We start from the raw sequence: 21,004 nt of genomic DNA on the forward strand, positions 1-21,004 counted from the left end.
TTCTCTTCTGTTTTTATTGATTTAGGAATCTCAGTCTTTTAGGATGCATATCATGTGCCATCAAGACTTCAGGATAAGGAAGTAACCTGTACCCCTAGAGTTTTAAGGTGTGCATTTTATGATACTGGTGACGGAGAAATATATATTTTTTTTCCTCTCCCCTACACAGTTTATTTGGATATAAGGTCTACGTTACTGTTGGATCGTTATGCATATTCTTAGCTATCATGCGTCTTTTTCTTTTTATCTTGTGTCTTATCCTTTATTTTGAGTTTTTGTACTTTTTTGCGAACCTTGTTAATGTCATGCTCAATCTGTGACCTTGATTAGTCCAGCTTTTAACTTTTTTATTCCTTGTATATTCTTCTCCCACAGATAGTGTCTTCAGCCCTGCCGTGCACACTGTATTTTATACCTATATTGTTTGATGACCACCCATCGGTCACGAATATTGATTAAAGTATGAAATTTGCGCCCTGATGAAGGAATTTTTTATCCCTTTTGGTACTTTCCAAAACCTGCGTCAGCACTTTTCTTCTGTTTGTGTTTTTGTATGGTATATTTGTGAATTTTAAATTCTTGTTCTTTGTAATGTCTGATGTTTTTCACTTTTCTGTAATTGAATGTGTTTTGGATTTATTGTATGCGCTATATGTATTTGATTTTTTGTTTGTTGGATACATAGTGTGTTTGTCTATTTTTTAATATTGTTAATTGTGAGCTGGATTTTTTTGTATTTTTTTGTGTTTTATGAATATTTGTGCAAAGTGTATATGATTATAATGCAATGTGATATATTTTGTGCACTTTCAGGAATGAATTTATCTATGTGTTTCGTCTGACTCTTTTTAAAGAAAATGATAAAATATTTAATAATGACAAATAAATAAATAAAAAATTTGTTGAGTTGTTCAGTGGGTGAATTTTTCAATATCCTGGAGCAATTGCCCTTGTTTAAGTAAGGTGGGGACATTCTTTGAAGTTCTTTAGGCTGTTCTTTTCCCTGGTTGGATGTTCCCTTAGAATTGTTTTTCTCACCGTCCCTCATTTGTTTATCTAGCTGTTCCAGCACAGCACCATGAACTATTCATGCACAGCATTCTGCACAGTTCATGCCCAGCACTCAATACTGTTCCAGCACTCTGTACTGTTCCTGTGCAGCACTCTATACTGTTTCTGCACAACACATTGTTCTGTTCTAGCACAGCACCATGAACAGTTCAAGCACAGAAATCTGTACAGTTTCTGCCCAGCGCTCAGTACTGTTCCAGAAATCTGTACTGTTCCTGCACATCACTTTCTACTGTACCTGCACTTTGGACTGCTCCTGCACAGCACTCTGTACAGTTCATGGGAAGCACTCTATACTGTTCCTGCACAACGCTCTGTAGAGTTCCATGCACTCTATACTATTCCTACACAGCACTTTGTACTGTTCCTGCACAGCACTCAGTACTGTTCTCACATAACGCACTGTACTATTCCTGCACAGCACTCTACTTTTCCAGCACTATGTTCTGTTCTTGTGCAGCACTCTGTGCTTTCCCTGCACTGCATTGTTTCTGCACAGCACTCAATAATGTTCCTGCACAGCAATGTATACTGTTGCAGCACTCTGTACTGTTGCTATGCAGCACTCTGTACTGTACCCACAGTATCTACTGTCCATGTGCAGCATTCTGTACTGTTCCTGCTCAGAACTCCGTGCTCTTCCAGCCCCCTGTGTTGCTCCTTCACAGCGCTCTGTACTGTTCCTGCAGTCTGTATTGCTCCTGTGCAGCATTTTGTGCTGTTCCTGCACATCATTGTTCCTGCACAACACTGCTCTGCAAAGCACTCTGTATTGTTTCTACCCAGCATTATGTATTGTTCCTGCACAGCACTCTGTACTGTTCCTGCACATCACTCTCTAATGTTACGGCACATCACTCTCTACTCTTCATGCACTCTGTACTGTTCCTGCACAGCAATCTCTATTGTTCCTGCACACTACTTTGTACTGTTCATGCAGAACACATTGTACTTTTCCTCCACAGCACTCTGTATTGTTCTAGCACCCTCTACTGTTCCTGCTCAGTAATCGGTACTGCTCATGCTGAGCACTCTGTACTGTTCCTATGCAGAAGTCTGTACTGTACATGCATTCTCTACTGTCCCTATGCAGCACTTTGTACTGTTCTTACGCAGCATTCTGTACTGTTCCTGCTCAGAACTCTGTACAGTTCCAGCACTCTGTGTTGTTTCTATGCAGCGCTCTGTACTGTTCCTGAGGTCTGTATTGTTCCTGTGCAGCACTTTGTGCTATTCCTGCACATCACTGTTCATGCACTATACTGGTCTGCAATGCACCCTGTACTGTTTCTATACAGCATTATGAACTGTTCCTGCACAGTACTCTGTACTGTTGTTATGCATCACTCTGTACTGTACCTGCTAAGCACTCTCTATTGTTCCTGCACACTAATCCATACTGTTCATGCAGAGCACATTGTACTGTTCCTCCACAGCACTCTGTATTGTACCAGGACACTATACTGTTCGTGCTCAGTAATTGATACTGCTCCTGCTGAGCACTCTGTATTGTTCCTGCACAACACTCTCTACTGTTTCTGCACAGTACTCTCTACAGCACTCTGTACCTTTCCTGCACAGTACTCTGTAATGTTCTAGCTCTGTGTACTGTTTCTACACACCACTCTGTACTGTTCCAGTACTCTGTACTGCAAAGAAATCTGTACTGTTCCTGCACAGACCACTGTACTTTTTTTGCATAGCACTATGTACTGCTCCCGTGCAGCACTCTCTACCATACTTCCAGAGCACTCTCTACTGTTCCTTCACAGTACTTTGTACTGTGCATGCACAGCACATTCCACTGCTCAAGTACAACACTCTGTACTGTGCCTGCACAGTACACTACTATTGCAGCACTCTGTACTGTTCTTCTGTGCTGTTAATGCACTGCACTGTTTCTGCACAGCACTCAATACTGTCTCAGCATTCTGTACTGTCCTGCTCAGCACTATATACTAATCTAGCAATCTGTACTGTTCCTTCACAGCATTCTACTATTCCTACACAGGACTCTGCACTGTTCCTGTATGGCACTCTTGGACTGTTCTTGCACAGCACTCTGTATTTTTCCTGTGCCACAGTCTGTGCTGTACCCCCAGTCTCTACTGTTCCTGTGCAGAACATTACTGTTCTTACACAGCACTCTGTAATCTTCCTGCACAGAACTCTGTACTGTTCCAGCACTCTGTGTTGCTTACACACAGTGCTCTGTACTGTTCATGCAGTCTGTATTGTTCCTATGTAGCCCTTTGTTCTGTTCATGCACATCACTGTTCCTGCAAAGCACTGTTCCTGCACAGCACTGTTCTGCAAAGCACTCTGTACTCTTTCTACATAGCTAATGTACTGTTCCTGCACAGTACTCTGTACTGTTCCAGATCTGTGTGCTGTTCCTACACACCACTCTGTACTGTTCCAGGACTCTGTACTGATCCTGCAGAGAAATCTGTACTTTTCCTGCACTTCCCTCTGTACTGTTCTTGCATAGTACTCTGTACTGCTCCCTCCTGAGCAGCACTCTCTATCACACTTCCACAACACTCTCTACTGTTCCTGCACATTTCTTTCTACTGTACCTACACAGTCCTCTGTAAATTCTGAAATTGTCACGTCAACCTCCTTTTCTGGCCTTCCAATTTATGCACCCTAGACTGTGCACCAAATATTAGTCCTGATGTCTGAAATTGCATTGCCCAGAAATCATTATTGAATTTGAATTTTACTGTGTTAGGGGATTTTGATCTACACATGAATGACCCTAGCTATGCCCAGGCAGCTCAGTTTGTCTCATCCCTTTCTGGGGCCAATCTGATTCAACAAGTTACCCTTCCCACACACAAGGTCGGCCACACTCTTGACCTCTTGTTTTCCAACGTCCCGTCCCTGATCACCGAAGTCCCTAGCCGATGGGCTTGGTCTGATCACTGTTTAATTTGATTCTTTGTTTAGTTTGGATAAACCTGGTCAGAGCAGGGCTAACCATTATTTTATTAAAAGAAGTTGGGAAACATTGACAGCTGCATCAGAAGGTTCAGCTCTATAGGCCGTTCAACCACCAGTATCCAAAGATCCAAATGCAGATACTCTGGGTCTAAATAAGTGGATTGCTGCGGCTGTGGAGTCTGTTGCCCCTGCTAGAGTTACAAGATCAATGAGGCATTCTCCCTCGGCCCCTTGGTTTTCTGAGAATATTAAGGCATTCAAAAGCAGGTGTAAATGCTTGGAAGGGCAGTGGAGAGTGAATTACATTGAGATGGCTAAGGTCTCATAAAGGATAGCTTTGAAAGAGTTGCATAAATTGATAAAAAAACTAGGAGGGACTATGTAGCAAGTTGTATTCACAAGGCAGATAATTCTAGAAAATAATTATTGAAGGTTGTTAACTCCTTTCTCAAACCAAGAGAATTGGAGATTGTTGTGCAACCTTCCCTCTCACTGTGTAAAAGAATTTCCGACTTTTTTCATAATAAAATTCAGAAGGTCTAGAATTCCGTCGCAGTGGCAGTGGAGACAGAGAAAACAGATGGGATGGGGTGTGGCGCCCCTGAGCCTTCCCTTACAAATGTATTCCTCATGTCTCAGCAGGTGGCACTGACAGAAATCCAGAGATGCAAGTTGGGGGCACCGGAAGTAAGCATGGGCGAATTTTGCGAATTCGCTATCCGTGAATTTGCGGATTTGCAAATTCGTGATCCGCAAAATTCGCGAATTTGTGCGAATTTGTGGATTTTTGTTTTTTGCGTGTCCGCTGGTTTTTTTGCGTGTTCGCGGGGTTTTCTGCGTGTTCACGGGGATTTTTGCGTCTTCGCGAGCCGCTTGCATAGCGAAGTTACCCATGCAGTCGTTTATGGGAGAGGGAGAGAGAGATAGATAGATAGATAGATAGATAGATAGATAGATAGATAGATAGATAGATAGATAGATAGATAGATAGATAGAAAGAGAGAGAAAGAGAGGGAAAGAGAGAGGGAGAGAGAGAACGAGAGAAAGAAAGAGAGGCCGGATCTCTGAAGGGCCAGATTCCTGAGTTGCCCCTACAGAACATACAGCTTTTTATTTTTAGCAAAATGCATATGAAAATTGTGCTGTAAAGGTCTCTTTCAGTTTAACCCCTCCTGACAACTCAAAATGGGTGTATTTGCCATCCTCTCCCTTCTTCCTGCTTTTTATATCTGTAAGTGCTTCCTGATGAGGTTTAATTCCTTGGACAGGTGCCTCGTTGCCTACTTGTAACTATTCTCTGACCCTGCTTCACGGGTCAGAGCAGGGTCAGAGAATAGTTGCAAGTAGGCAACGAGGCGCCAGGAAGCAATTAGCAGCAGGTGTCCAAGTTGAAGTTAACTTGTTTGTAACCCTTTTGTAAAAGGTTACCAAGAAATTAGGTTCAACTTTTGCACCTGCTGCTGTAACCCTTGCTTGGCTGAAAATTCGTCCCCGCTGATTCGCAGATTTTACCACGATTTCGCGAGATTCACAGATCGCGAAATCGCGGAAAATCCGCAAATTCGCCCGCGAAACGGATTTTACGCCCACCCTTAACCGGAAGACCCTTGCCTCCCTAAACTGTGGAAAGTGATGGCTCACTCTCTTACCCAGGTGTTGACCCACATATGGAATACATCCCTCACATTTGGCATCTTCCCAGATACTTGAAAACATGTCACACTACTTTGCCTGAGAAAAAACCTGAATGTGGATCCAGGGGAAATGAGCAACTATTGAATGATCTCTCTGCTTCCTGCGCTAGCAAAAATGTTGGGAAAACTGGTGCAGCGACAATTGACTGACATTATCAAGACATCAAACAATAATGACCAGTTTCCTAAGACTACAGAACCTATCTTCTAATCTCTTTTGATTTGTAGTCTGTGTTAAGATTTGTAGACTTCTACATAACCTTCCCTCAACATAAGTTTGTAACACATTTATAAAATCTCCTTTCAAAACTTTGTTGACAGTTTTAAAGAAGTATGGAACTCGCATAACATCTGCTCAGCAGGGTCTTCTTTCTTCCAGTCCCATACACACAACTATTGTGAGAAAATGTGAAAAGGACAAAATGACCCCTCACGGGCGCACCACCAACTGGCTAACTGGCAGGTACTCACCAGATAAGCCCATATTACTCATCATTGGCTGTCATTTTGCCCAAAGAAAACGTGTCTAAAAAGAAAGAAAAAGTGTATAGAGGGGCATGCAGAGAAGTGGCAACAAATCACAGTCCACGTTGTGACAATCAGTGATTAAAAATGGCACAGATTCACTCAAACTCGCAACAATTTTATTCTTTACTAAATGAACCTGGTCAAGGGTAAAAACAAAGTAGGATGCTATTTATGCAAACTGAAATTCACAAAGTGGCATAAGCAACAAGCACTGTACATGCCCGCAGGTTTATGTGTCAGTGCTATGAAGTCAAACCTACTGGCTATTGCATTCTTTTTTACATTGGTTTATTATTTGCTTTACTTTTCTGTGTAAGAGCCAAGAGCCTTTGCTGTCCAATTTTTTCTTGCATTTATCTTTATGGATTTTTAGCTCATGACTCTCTCAGAACTTATGCAAAAACGACAGTTGATGGAAAGAATGCAGAACAATGTCATACATTCACCCCAGTACAGAGATCTGGGCCTCATGGGAATAGTCCAGCCCGAACTGCCAAGCCATGTCTTTCCTGGACCGGAATCAAGCATCCTAGGACCGGTTTCTGGCTATCAGCCGTCTTCAGCCTGGATAGCTTGACTCCAGTGGTGTGGAGAGCATGGGACTCACGTCTGAACATACCCATCCCACTCGGGATCACAAATGCAAAAACAACAGTTGATGGACAGAATGCAGAACAATGTCATACATTCACCCCAGTACAGAGATCTGGGCCTAAATCCATCGTTCTTTTGCACTCCACACCACACCAGTGCAGACATGGCCATAAGCAAATCAGCCTTGACCCTGTGCCTCATGGGAACAGTCCGGCCTGAACTGCCAAGCCATGTCACTTGGCAGGGTATGCTCAGACATGAGTCCCTTGCTCACTTTGCCACTGGATTCAAGCAAGCCGGGCTGAAGACGGCTGAAATGCCAGAAACCGGTCCTGGGTAGCTTGTTTCCGGTCCAGGGAAGGCATGGCTTGGCAGTTCGGGCTGGACTGTTCCCATGAGGCACAGGATCAGACTGATTTGCATATGGCCATGTCTGAACTGGGGTGGCAGAGTGGGCTAAAGAACGGTGATGGATTAAACCCAGATCAGTTCACTGGGGGTGAGTGCTTGTATTGTCAGTGCTCCGTCCATCATTTCCTTTGGTTTTTCTTTGTTCCCCATAAGTTGGCAGGGTATGCTCAGACGTGAGTCCCTTGCTCACTTTGCCACTGGATTCAAGCAAGCCGGGCTGAAGACGGCAGAAATGCCAGAAACCGGTCCTCGGTAGCTTGTTTCCGGTCCAGGGAAGGCATGTTTTAGCAGTTCGGGCTGGACTGTTCCCATGAGGCACAGGATCAGATGGATTTGCATATGGCCATGTCTGAACTGGGGTGGCAGAGTGGGCTAAAGAACGGTGATGGATTAAACCCAGATCAGTTGACTGGGGGTGAGTGCTTGTATTGTCAATGCTCCGTCCATCATTTCCTTTGTTTTTTCTTTGTTCGACACAAGTTGGCAGGGTATGCTCAGACGTGAGTCCCTTGGTCACTTTGCCACTGGATTCAAGCAAGCCGGGCTGAAGACGGTTGAAATGCAAGAAACCGGTCCTCAGTAGCTTGTTTCCGGTCCAGGGAAGGCATGGCTTGGCAGTTCGGGCTGGACTGTTCCCATGAGGCACAGGATCAGACTGATTCGCATATGGCCATGTCTGAACTGGGGTGGCAGAGTGGGCTAAAGAACGGTGATGGATCAAAACTCAGATCAGTTGACTGGGTGTGAGTGCTTGTATTGTCAATGCTCCGTCCATCATTTCCTTTAGTTTTTCTTTGTTTGCCATAAGTTGGCAGGGTATACTCAGACGTGAGTCCCTTGCTCACTTTGTCACTGGATTCAAGCAAGCCGGGCTGAAGACGGCTGAAATGCCAGAAACCGGTCCTCGGTAGCTTGTTTCCGGTCCAGGGAAGGCATGGCTTGGCAGTTCGGGCTGGACTGGTACCATGAGGCACATGATCAGACTGATTTGCATATGGCCATGTCTGAACTGGGGTGGCAGAGTGGGCTAATGAACGGTGATGGATTAAACCCAGATCAATTGACTGGGGGTGAGTGCTTGTATTGTCAATGCTACGTCCATCATTTCCTTTCGTTTTTCTTTGTTCGCCATAAGTTGGCAGGGTATGCTCAGACGTGAGTCCCTTGCTTACTTTGCCACTGGATTCAAGCAAGCCGGGCTGAAGACGGCTGAAATGCCAGAAACGGGTCCTCAGTAGCTTTTTTTCGGTCCAGGGAAGGCATGGCTTGGCAGTTCAGGCTGGACTGTTCCCATGAGGCACAGGATCAGACTGATTTGCATATGGCCATGTCTTAACTGGGGTGGCAGAGTGGGCTAAAGAACGGTGATGGATTAACCTCAGATCAGTTCACTGGGGGTGATTGCTTGTATTGTCAACGCTCCGTCCATCATTTCCTTTGGTTTTTCTTTATTCGCCATAAGTTGGCAGGGTATGCTCAGACGTGAGTCCCTTGCTCACTTTGCCACTGGATTCAAGCAAGCCGGGCTGAAGACAGCTGAAATGCCAGAAACCGGTCCTCGGTAGCTTGTTTCTGGTCCAGGGAAGGCATGGCTTGGCAGTTCGGGCTGGACTGTTCCCATGAGGCACAGGAACCGAGTGATTTGCATATGGCCATGTCTGAACTGTGGTGGCAAAGTGGGCTAAAGAAGGGTGATGGATTAAACCCAGATCAGTTGATTGGGGGTGAGTGCTTGTAGGAGGCTATCAGCAAATGTACATGAAGAAAGGGCAGAGAGGACACAGCTTGGCATGCAATACAGTTCCTCAGCTGCACAAGAATCATGAACTGTGATGAAGCTAGTGTATATCCAGGGGCAGCCCCTATTGTGAGAGAAAGGAGACAAAGGGGTGGAGGAGGATTGTACAGTATCATTAACAGAGAAGAGGTTCCAAGGATGACCTGGAGGACTAGTAGAAGGCTTTAAGAGGAAAGAAGGAAACAAGATGGAAAAGCAATTGCACAACCACAATGTACCTAGATGGACCAGGAAAGCATAGACAAGCAGGTTTAAGAGTGAAACACCACTACTGAGGGGAGCGATGGAATGGCCATGATGAAGGATGTAACAAATAATAAAACAACTGAAACGATAAAAGCGAAGTATTCTCAGGTGAGAGTGAATTGAACTTTGATTTAGGACTGATGTATGTGCTGGACCAAACTCATCATATAACATCAGTCTACTCGCCACACGAGCAAATACGATGGTGCATTCACAGTGTAGGTTCACCCTACTACAAAAGAACAAATAACAGTGCTGTAGTACTCAGATAGGACAGGAGCGACATCAGCAAAGAGGGCAGAGATGCAGATCAATCACCAAGCATATTGAAAAAGCACAATCAAGACTTTAATTACTTCTAACAAGATTGATTATATAAAGAAAACCTATATTGTCAGCTAAACATGTCTAAGGAGGGTCATCAGATAGCAACTTTAGATGTAAAAACTATAATTGGTGACATTCTAAAAAAAAACTAAGGAAGAAAAAATACAAAACTGTCTCCCTAACTAATAGTTTTAATGAAACACATTTTGTTCCTGCTTAGTAACCAGAAAGAAGCACTCTCCAGGTATTTTAGCACTCTGCATCTCGGGTGGAAAAGCCTTAGGTTTTCCTTGAATGGTTTACCTATGAAATATATCAGGGCATTACTGAGGTAACCTACAACAACAATTAAAGGTGACAAGGCTGCTAGAAGCCCTCATCAGAAAAGAGCTTTTAGGATGTATTTACTCAAGATTTGTGCATTACATCAGCTCGCAAACTCTGTTTTGCCGAAGGGCTGTCTCAGGAGCACACCAATCACAGTGAGGGTCATCAGTTTTTTCACCCTGTCGGCGGTTTAAATAGCCCCTGACCCATCCTTTTCTGCAGTATAAAAAGCCCTGTCCTTAGCAGTGGATGTGTAGAAGACAAGCTAAGCTGCTCCATCTAACACTCTGCCACTCAACCTACTCCAGTGCACCATGAGGACTCTCTTCACAGCTGCGGTCCTGCTCTGCGCACTCATTGCTGGAGGTAAGAGGACTCATTCATTCATTCATTCATGTCCCCCACAGTCGCCCAGGAGCTCCAAAGAGACAAATTAATAATTCAGTGATGTCTGAGAAGCTCTTGAGACAGACAGAAAGGTAGAGGTTCCCTCTCACCCCTTTAGTAACCTTTAAATCTGTACCTTCATTCATACCCCACTTCAAGGTAATGTTGAGTCCGGCCTTTGCCATCCAAAAGGCTCTTTTAAAAAATAAAGCCCCATCCTTTATATTATGTGAGGGAAAGACTTTACTCTTGATATGTGCTATGGCTGAGCTCCCACGGAGTCGCACTAATCTGGCTCCAAGAGGTGAACTGGTGTCAGTGAGGAGTCCAAGCTTACTCTTGGTACTCTGGCTTTATCAAGCCCCTTCGGCTCACACATGTTGTTCTTGCTTGGCTTGATAAATCACATTTTAAGGGCTATGCTGCTTTTGCACCATGCAACGTGGTGCAAAAGCAACACAACCCTTGATAAATATATGCTGTGACTGTAAATGTCAGGATACCATCACTGGAGACCCCCCAGCACTGCATTGACTTGCATGTCCCTTCACTGTCCACCAGGGAGGGTCCTTCCTGGATGGCACCTCAGACTGATCTGAGCCTGGGTCAGTGGTGTCTAGTTAACATTCAGTTTCCCGCTTGGAGTAGTTCCCCCCCTTTCTGTGGATGCTTCAGAGTTTGCCTTACATGTGTTGTTGGTGATTTGTGGTTGGTGGGAGCTTAGATCAACTGTTAAAAGTTAATTGTCAATAAATCTCAGTATAGGATCCATTCGGACTCTCTGACTTATGCTATGTGACCTGTTATGTATATTGTCCAATCCCCATGGGTAGCATTTGTGGACTGCTGAACAGTTCTTCACCCATCACCCTCTTTTCTCTTCCACTCAGACACAATATTTCCCCCTGCCTCTTTGCTATCTCTTCCATGCTGCCCAACTCTATTCTCACCTGTGAGGCTGGGTTGGTAGAATCAATATTTAAAGTGCAAACATCTGCACGGCTTGAAATATTTTCAGACTTTTCTTCCCCATACATATTTGGACAGGCCTAACCTGCCAGAATCTATCTGGGGAAATAGTGGGGGTGCAGTAATTATCGCACAACTCGTAATTCAAGAATAAAATGTACAACCCTGTTTGTAATTAGTGCCACAGGCAGTGTACTGCTTAAATAGTTCAGGTCTCCTGGGGTCTAATGTACAGCACCTTCAAAAATCTGTTTCTAACAATGGGCAAAAAATGCAGATTTCGATGCATTATGCACCTAAATCCCTATATTCGGGTATTTCTCATTAATTTTCCACCTGTCATATTTCAGCAGGTTTGAGGTGCTGAATTACAGTGGAGTGGGTGGGCTTTGAAAGTCAGGGCCAGCTCTAGGTCGGTGCGACTGATGCCACCACACCTGCCGCTGATTTCAGGTGGAGGCACCGTGGGCAATATTTACTAATTATTGGCATAGAGCAGTGCCGCAAGCCTTCCTGCACCACTCCCCTATGTCTAAAGAAAAGAGCAGGAATGCACTGAATCAATGAGAAATGGTCCATTTGTGTTCTCTTTTACTCCGCGGGTGCAGAAATGGCTGTTGAGCAACAACGCAGGCGCACTTGCAGAAGAGTGCATGGGTGTCTGCACTGGAATCAGGTTGATTTTGTGCAGAAAGGGACACCTTCCTTCACAAAGACAACTGTTGTGCCACCCCTGGGGAAGGGAAGGGAAAGTGTGAGGGTTGTGAGGGACCGGGTAAAGGTGGTGTGACTGGTTTAGAACATCACGTTAAAATCCAAAACGCCTTTACAATCAACATATCCAAGGTTCCAACATTGCATCAAACATAGGTTAAAACAATCAATTTCTTTGTATCCTATGGTGTGCTGGAGTGGCGTAGTCTACGTTTCGACCCCCGAAGTCTCTAACCTGAACCCCAGCGGTCGGATCACAGGCACAGCGTCTAACGCGTGCAAGGATTGTTAACAGCAGGACTTATGCCTGAAGGAATGTATCAACACGTGTAAGGAACAGTCTCAAAACTCTCTTGGAGCCCGACTCGGCCCACCTATAGACGGCGCAGATGTCTACCGTCTTTTAATGCTCTCACTCCACATTGTCCTGATGAAGACCCCAACATGAGGCAGCAATCACCCTTCTAGCGTACTTCGGGGGTCGAAACGTAGACTACGCCACTCCAGCACACCATAGGATACAAAGAAATTGATTGTTTTAACCTATGTTTGATGCAATGTTGGAACCTTGGATATGTTGATTGTAAAGGCGTTTTGGATTTTAACGTGATGTTCTAAACCAGTCACACCACCTTTACCCGGTCCCTCACAACCCTCACACTTTCCCTTCCCTTTCTATTGAGAGCACTCCTAAATGTAATGCTTATATAATTGCATTTAAAGTACCTCTGTGTGTTTCACAGTACATGATATAAGTCAACACCTCGCAAATAATATTATTGCGTCCATACTGACTATGCACCAATAAATGCATAGTAAGAAAAACTTTCAAAAATTCTCAAAAAATGATTTATTGTTTCAATGTGAATGCATTATTGATAAATGATTATGTGGTGAGTGTCAGATTTATATGACACAGTTTATATACAGTACATGAGTTGCATATGAACTCGGACCATTGCTCTTTCGTATTGACATTTGGACCCCGGTCCTGGAGTTCTCAGGGTCTACCCCTTTACTACTCCTACCCCTGGGGAGGCATCGGCTTTTAATGCAGTCCCAGGTTTACAGCATAGTATAAACCTGGGAATATGTCAAAAGCCATGGGTGCTATATGGAAACACCCCTGAAAACCTCCATGACATCACTCCCTATCACTATGTGAGGTAACGCAGCAACTTACGCTGCGTTCCCTCACAAAATATCTATGAGGCCATGAAAAGCCACGCAGTGTGGTTTTCGGTGGCTTCGTATATATGGCTCTGCAGTGTGCGCTGCTGTAGCGTCATTAAAAGTGGCGTTCCGGTGGCACGCAGGGCTTGTAAACAAGCCCCTGTGTCTTTCATTATCCTAATGTTGGGAAAAGGGTTCATTTGGGTAGACATAATTTCTTTTTATAATAGAGAACTCCCAACCATGATGTTGATTTTTAAAATCTGAGTTTGTGCTTCTCCAGATTAAGCACTCTTAAACTATACTGTCTGCCTTGTAGTCCTCTGAATCATGTAACATTTCCTATGAACTGAGTTAAACACAATGGATTCATTGTCTGTGTGTATTGTGTGTGTGTGATGTATAGTGCTCTGAAACCCTTCACTGGTATGAACGACGCTATAATGATAACACAATTAATCTGAGAACGATTATGGAGACTTGAGGGGCTCTGTTAAAGGGTGGTAGTGAGTTAATCTGTGGTAGAGGCGGTTACTGGGGGGCGACAACAAACACTGGCGCACTGGGTGCCACACGGGCTAAAGCCAGCCCTGTTGAAAGTCTGGGACTCTTAACTTCACTACACCTGTTGTATTTGTGTACCCATTGGGAGCAGGGCTTTCAGCTATGATCCCAAACTCATCAGTCGCCTTTGGACAGGGAATGAGGCATGGTCCAAGGAGGTGTCCACTGATGCCCTGCTGACACCTCTTTTCTTTTTCTGTGATTCATTGTTGAATTGTTACAGTTTAAAAAATGTAAGAGTTTCTATTTTGGAACAAAATAGTTTGTAAATGCCCTTTTTTAAGATACATTTTATGTTAGAATAAATAAAAACATTATGTACAGAAATGTAGAAAAATCTTGAAAAAATGATGTTTATGATATACATAATTTACATCTGTCTAGCATTGGCAGATGTAACATCATTAAAATAATATTTTCCCCTACATTTTTATATCTTTTACGTGCAATCCAGCTTGAAATTACCACCAATTGTCTAAATAAAATTGAAGATCTATTTTCCTGGTTTATCTGGGCATCTGCTAAGACAAGAAGGGCATATGAATATCTTTCTTTACCTAGGGAGAGGGGAGGACTGGCTCTACCAAGTATAAGACTCTATTAATGGGCCACTTCACTTCTATATAATTTAGTTCTAATGCAAGAGAAGCCAAAAGTTTTGAAGAAGTACTGAGCCCTTTCTAATAATAAGAATCCACATTTGTAAAGCGCAAAAAATCACCCGTAAGGGTCTCTTGGCGCTGGGGGCCATCGGGAAGATTAAGCAAGCTATTGCCCAGAGTCACATGCTGGGTCTAATCTACGGTTGGGGATCGAACCGTAATCCCCAGATTCCAGCGTCAGTTGACCTGGTCGCGGCACCACACCTCCGCCCTTGAATTTATAATGGGGGTGGAAGTGTAGGGCTGGGCTTGGTGATTCTTAAATGAGAGCCACTGTAAGAAAGTTTGTTTTAAAACTGTACAAGGGCGGCTTAGAATCTGGAAGTCAGTTTGAAAACGAATCAGTATGGGTCGGCTCAATTACTTTACACCACTCTGCAATAATCCCAATTTACCAGACATTTTTAAAGGCCGAATCACTCCAAGATGGTGCGACGCAGGGCTGACCAAGCTCGGAGCTTTTTTCTCTCTAATAGGTCTGTCCTCTTTCGATAATCCCAACAAATGGTTTAAGCTGGATCGGAGGGATTTTTACAAATACCTCCAAATTAGAGATTTTCTATATAAGAAAGGTGGGGGGCAAATCGGATTTGCTAATAATGATATTATTGATAAATTGAGAAGGAATGGAGACCTATCTATACAAGTAGTTTATAATTTTTTTAACTCACGAATGAAAGATGGTATGGGGGAGTCGAAACTGGAGTCACAGAAAACCTATTTATTCGCTCAGTCGAATTAGCACCGAATATTTTACTCCCGGCCCGATTCCAGGCTCACTACTAAAAAACATACTTCTCGCTTACATAAACCCCTAAAAGAATTGCCAAATGGACGACTGAGAGATGAACCTTTTCCCCTGGTGTGCCTTATTTCTTGCAGATCTGATTCGGATCGTTGCCTCCCACAATGCCTTTAGTAAACTCAAATAAGAGATTACCAACTTTTCTAAGGACTCGACTGTGTTCTCTCTCCTACCTTGATAGGACTTGGGGTAGCCCAGAACACTCAGGGGAAGCTTGTAGAAGAACTGGTGTTCATCGGTATGGCAATCCTCCATTTATGTCTTGCATTCCCCGGGTTCCAGCAATGTCTCTCTTTTTTATTAGCAAACTATATTCTGGAAAAAGCCAAGAAGGGGACTATGCTCCCGAACAAAGGGCCTAAACATCTGGGCACCATTGACCAGATGGATTGGGAAGAGTAGGTCCATTATTAAGTGGAAAACAAGCAAGAATCCAAACTAAGGATAACAGATCAAGGCCAACTCCCACAGGGTGGGTAGAGTGGGGGTTGGGTGGGTGGGTTTTTGTGAGGAGGGCTCAACCAAAAAGGGTTACAAGTGGCGGGGAAGTAATGCATAATTGTGATTTTCCTTGTGCTTTTTCTTTTCGGCTTCTCTTTGACTATGAATCTTAATTATTCTGTATATTACCATTTACATTTCATTCTTAAAAAAAAAAGAAATCTAGAAAAAAAGGATTATTTTTCATTTTAGTGAATTGCCTACTTTGTGAGAAGTGTTTCTCTGTGGGCACTGCCACCTGTTCCGGTATTTACAGTCTTTGCCCCGCTGACGTCACTCACTGCGTTCAAGGTCTCGAGAACTCTACAATAGGTAAGTGTCAAGAGCCGAAGAGTGGGTTTGTGAAATGTAGAGGCACCTTTAATGCCGTGCACAGCTCTGCTGCAAGCTCCTGTGTGATCTTCAGCATGCTCTGCTGCTTATCCGTGTCATGCCTGATGTGATTGGTTGATATGCGCTCTGTGGTTGAAATCTTTCCTTTACAGCACACAGTTCTCACATTACCTCAGGGTGAGGTATTTACTGCACATGGTAAATCTCTCCTATGCCGAGTTTTTAACAAGAAAAGGAGGCATACCATCAGTAGTTCTCAACAAGCCACCATCCCTGTGATGGCCGCCATTCCTAATGGGTCTTGAATTGTGACCTACCTCATTAATATTCCTGCAAAAGGTCTCTTTGTGACCCATTAGATATTGCTAAATATAAAATTAAGTATGGGTGAAATTTGCAAAATCGCGTTCCGTGAATTCGCGCGAAATCGAATTCGCAATCTGTAAATCCGCGAATTTGTGCGAATTTGCGGATTTTTGATTTTTTGCATGTTAGCGGGCCGCTTGCATGGCGAAGTTACCCATGCGGTCGTGTATGGGCACAGCACCCTCTGGTTCACCACTGCCAGCCTCTGGTTCATCACTGCCACTATCTGGTTCACCACTGCCTCCATCTGGTTCACCCATGCCACCCTCTGGTTCACCCCTGCCACCCTCTTGTTCACCACTGCCACCCTCTGGTTCAGCACTGCAACTCTCTGGTTCACCCCTGCCACCTTCTGGTTCAGCACTTTAACCCTCTGGTTCATCACAGCACCTCTGATTCACTACTGCCACCCTCTGGTTAACCACTGTCACCCTCTGGTTCAGCCCTGCCACCCTCTGGTTCACCACTGCCACCCTATGGTTCACCCCTGCCACCCTTTGGTTCACCACTGCCTCCCTCTGGTTCATTAAAGCACCCTCCGGTTCACCCCTGCCCTGGGGATCTTTGCACTGCTGACTGACATCACGGTATCGCCTGCATTCAGTAAATTAGCGGTATCGCCTGCATTTGGCCAATTTGCGCTGTATTTTCTGAAACTTATAGCTCATAGCGCATGTGATTGTAGCGCCGCCCGCCCTGCATTGCATGTGATTGTAGCGCCGCCCGCCCTGCACTGCATTTAGCTGCGTTTGCCCACCTGGCAGCAACGTGTATTATTTTGTTAATCTCCTTTTCGCTGTCCCAGGCGACCTACTGCCCCTGCCTCGCCTCCCCTCTGACCTCCATTTTGTTTGCTGTTGTTGTTTTCCCTGCCCCTCCTCCCGGCTACCGCCTCCCAGCTGCTGACCCTCCCACCCACGTTCATAGAGCCTACCTCGTCCCTTCAGCCCCTGTGACCGCCCGGACTCGCTCCTGACCGGTTGCTCCCTCCTTGCTCCTCTCCCAGTACTGCTGCTGTCTTCCTGGGGATCTTTGCACTGCTGACTGACATCACGGTATCGCCTGCATTCAGTAAATTAGCGGTATCGCCTGCATTTGGCCAATTTGCGCTGTATTTTCTGAAACTTATAGCTCATAGCGCATGTGATTGTAGCGCCGCCCGCCCTGCATTGCATGTGATTGTAGCGCCGCCCGCCCTGCACTGCATTTAGCTGCGTTTGCCCACCTGGCAGCAACGTGTATTATTTTGTTAATCTCCTTTTCGCTGTCCCAGGCGACCTACTGCCCCTGCCTTGCCTCCCCTCTGACCTCCATTTTGTTTGCTGTTGTTGTTTTTCCTGCCCCTCCTCCCCGCTACCGCCTCCCAGCTGCTGACACTCCCACGCTCCGCCCCCTACACCTTCCATTTATGGCCAATGCCTCCACGCGCAGCGTCCACGCGCTTCGGCCACGCCGAAGGTGCGCCAAAGGTAAGCCCGTCTACGCCCGTCCGTGCCTGGACCGCGCCCAGCGCCAGACCCCCTGCCCCTCGCGCTCCCCAGCCCTCCCGCATTACCTACGATGCCGCCACCCTCCTAGCCCTTAACCCCGGTCGCGCCCCCAACTGCGTCCAATCCGCTCCTGGACACACCCATGGACCTTTCTCTTGCTACTCCTGCAAATTCAGCGGCACCGTCAACATCTCCGCTACGACCACACCACAGATCCCCGACCCCAACCACCTACAATGCATCCTTCTCAACACCCGATCAGTCCACAGGCACGCCATTGACCTATGGAATCTACTAGACACCATTTCTCCGGACATCGCCTTCCTCACGGAAACATGGATGAACGCTTCCTCCGCACCAGACATCACCATTGCCATCCCTGAAGACTATAAGATCACTCGCAAAGACCATACCAGCCACACAGGAGGAGGGATCGCTATCGTCCATAAGAAATCAATCCGCATCTCAACCAGCTCTGACGCCAACCTCGCCAACTCCGAACACCTCCACTTCCAAATACACATCGACCCCAAGACCACACTCAGAGGCACCCTCCTCTACAGACCACCAGGACCCCGAGCTAAATTCAGTGAAGACATCACGGACTTCATCACTCCACACGCGCTCCCCTCCAAAGACTACATCCTTCTGGGAGACCTCAACTTTCACCTTGAAAAGATCAACGACCGCAACACCGCCACCCTCGTGGACAACCTCGCCAACCTCGGACTTAAACAACTAGTCACTTCCCCCACCCACATCGCAGGTCACACACTCGACCCAATCTTCACCTCCAGCAACCATATCTCCTTCAGCCACACCACGGACCTCCTCTGGACTGACCACAGCTGCGTTCACTTCACCTACAACAAACCAAAACCCAACATCCACCTCCAACCTACCCTGCAAAGAAACTGGAACAAAATCACCACAGACCAAATCTCCGCGTCGCTCCTTCGAAACTCCCCAGCCCTCTCTTCTAACACCAACGAAGCCGCCGCCAACCTCACCCTATGGTTATCCAACACCGCCGACACCTTAGCACCACTGAAAAAACGTCAAAGCAAACCTGGCAGCAAGAAGGCCTCATGGTTCAACGATGATCTCAAAAAGTCCAAGAAACTCTGCCGCTCCCTTGAAAAGGCCTGGAAAAAAGACCCAACCACCAGCACCAAGGACGCCTTCAAAAGCGCCACCCGCACTCACCACCAATTGATCCGAAAAGCCAAGAAAACAGCATTCAAGGATCGACTTGACAACAACGCCCACAACAGCAAGGAACTTTTCAACATCGTCAAGGATTTTTCCAATCCCTCGGCCAACTCCAACGACATCACCCCCTCTCAAATCCTCTGCGACTCCCTAGCCTCATTTTTCCACAACAAGATTGCAGACATCCACAACAGCTTTGACAACCAACCCGGAAACCAACCCACCCTACCATTTGCTGATCATCTTCCCCCCGTGAACACCCTTAACGACTGGAACCCAATCTCCACTGAGGACACCATCCGCCTGATGAATTCCATCCACTCAGGATCCCCCACAGACCCATGTCCTCACCACATCTTCAACAAAGCAGACTCCATCATAGCACCGCACCTCCGAGACGTCATCAACTGCTCCCTCAACTCCGCCACCTTCCCGGAAGACTGGAAACACGCTGAACTCACCGCCCTTATGAAAAAACCAACAGCAGACCCCACCGAACTCAAAAATTACCGCCCCATCTCGCTTCTTCCATTCCCTGCCAAAGTCATCGAGAAAGCTGTCAACAACCAGCTTGCCGCCTTCCTCGAAGCCAACAAATCCCTCGACCCCTCACAATCTGGCTTCCGAGCAAAACACAGCACTGAGACCGCCCTCATCGCAGCAACAGACGACATTCGAACTCTTCTGGACAATGGAGACACAGTCGCCCTCATCCTCCTTGACCTCTCTGCAGCTTTCGACACAGTCTGCCACAGCACCCTTTTACAACGCCTCAATAACATCGGAATCCAAGGAAAAGCACTTGAATGGATCACCTCGTTCCTCACCGGAAGAACCCAGAGAGTCCGCCTTCCTCCATTCAAGTCCGAGGCCTCTGAAGTCATCTGCGGCGTACCACAAGGATCCTCACTCAGTCCCACCCTCTTCAACGTATACATGAGCCCCCTCGCGGCCATCGCACGCCAACACAACCTCAACATCATCTCTTACGTGGACGACACTCAACTGATCCTTTCCCTCACCAATGACCCCAGCACCGCCAAAACTAACCTACACGAAGGAATGAAAGAAGTTGCCGAATGGATGAAACAAAGCCGTCTGAAACTGAACTCGGACAAAACAGAAGTCCTCATCTTAGGTACATCCCCCTCTGCATGGGACGACTCCTGGTGGCCGGAAGCCCTCGGAAAAGCACCCATCCCGACAGACCACGCACGGAACCTAGGCGTCATCCTGGATTCTTCACTCTCAATGAACAGACAAGTCAGCGCCGTATCCTCTTCCTGCTTCAACATTCTTCGCATGCTCAGAAAAACATTTCGCTGGATCCCCTCCAAAACAAGGAAAACAGTCACCCACGCTCTGGTCACGAGCCGACTGGACTACGGAAACACCCTCTACGCAGGTACTACCGCAAAACTCCAGAAGAAACTCCAACGAATCCAAAACGCCTCAGCCAGGCTCATATTAGACATCCCACGCAACGAACACATCTCTGGTCACCTTAAAGACCTCCACTGGCTACCCGTCAATAAGAGGATCACTTTCCGTCTGCTTACCCACGCACACAAATCACTCTACGACATCGGACCAGATTGCCTCAACTCACGACTGTCCTTCTACACCCCCTCCCGCCAACTACGTTCTTCTAGCCAAGCCCTCGCCACTGTACCTCGCATCAACAAGACCACCATGGGAGGCAGATCCTTTTCATACCTGGCTGCTAAAACATGGAACTCACTCCCCGCTTACCTTCGCCTTACCCAGAACCACCTAGCATTCAGAAAGCAACTCAAAACATGGATATTTGACAAGTAATCCTCCTCCCCTTCCTAAGCGCCTTGAAACCCTCTGGGTATGTAGTGCGCTATACAAATTCCATGACT

At 46.0% G+C, this 21,004-nt stretch overlaps 1 protein-coding gene across 1 annotated transcript in view; it reads left to right on the plus strand.

The window, feature by feature from the left end:
- Positions 1-10,256: 10,256 nt before the first annotated feature.
- Positions 10,257-21,004, plus strand: part of LOC147718103 (uncharacterized) — a 50,801-nt gene continuing 40,053 nt past the window's right edge. Inside the window, exons 1-2 of the mRNA XM_086919187.1 lie at positions 10,257-10,308; positions 15,910-16,029. Coding sequence (XP_086775313.1) covers positions 10,257-10,308; positions 15,910-16,029 — 172 coding nt within the window. The remainder of the gene's footprint in view (positions 10,309-15,909; positions 16,030-21,004) is intronic.

Source organism: Lissotriton vulgaris, chromosome 4_2 (genome assembly GCF_964263255.1).
Source record: "Lissotriton vulgaris chromosome 4_2, aLisVul1.2, whole genome shotgun sequence".
In the NCBI taxonomy this organism is placed as follows: domain Eukaryota; kingdom Metazoa; phylum Chordata; class Amphibia; order Caudata; family Salamandridae; genus Lissotriton; species Lissotriton vulgaris.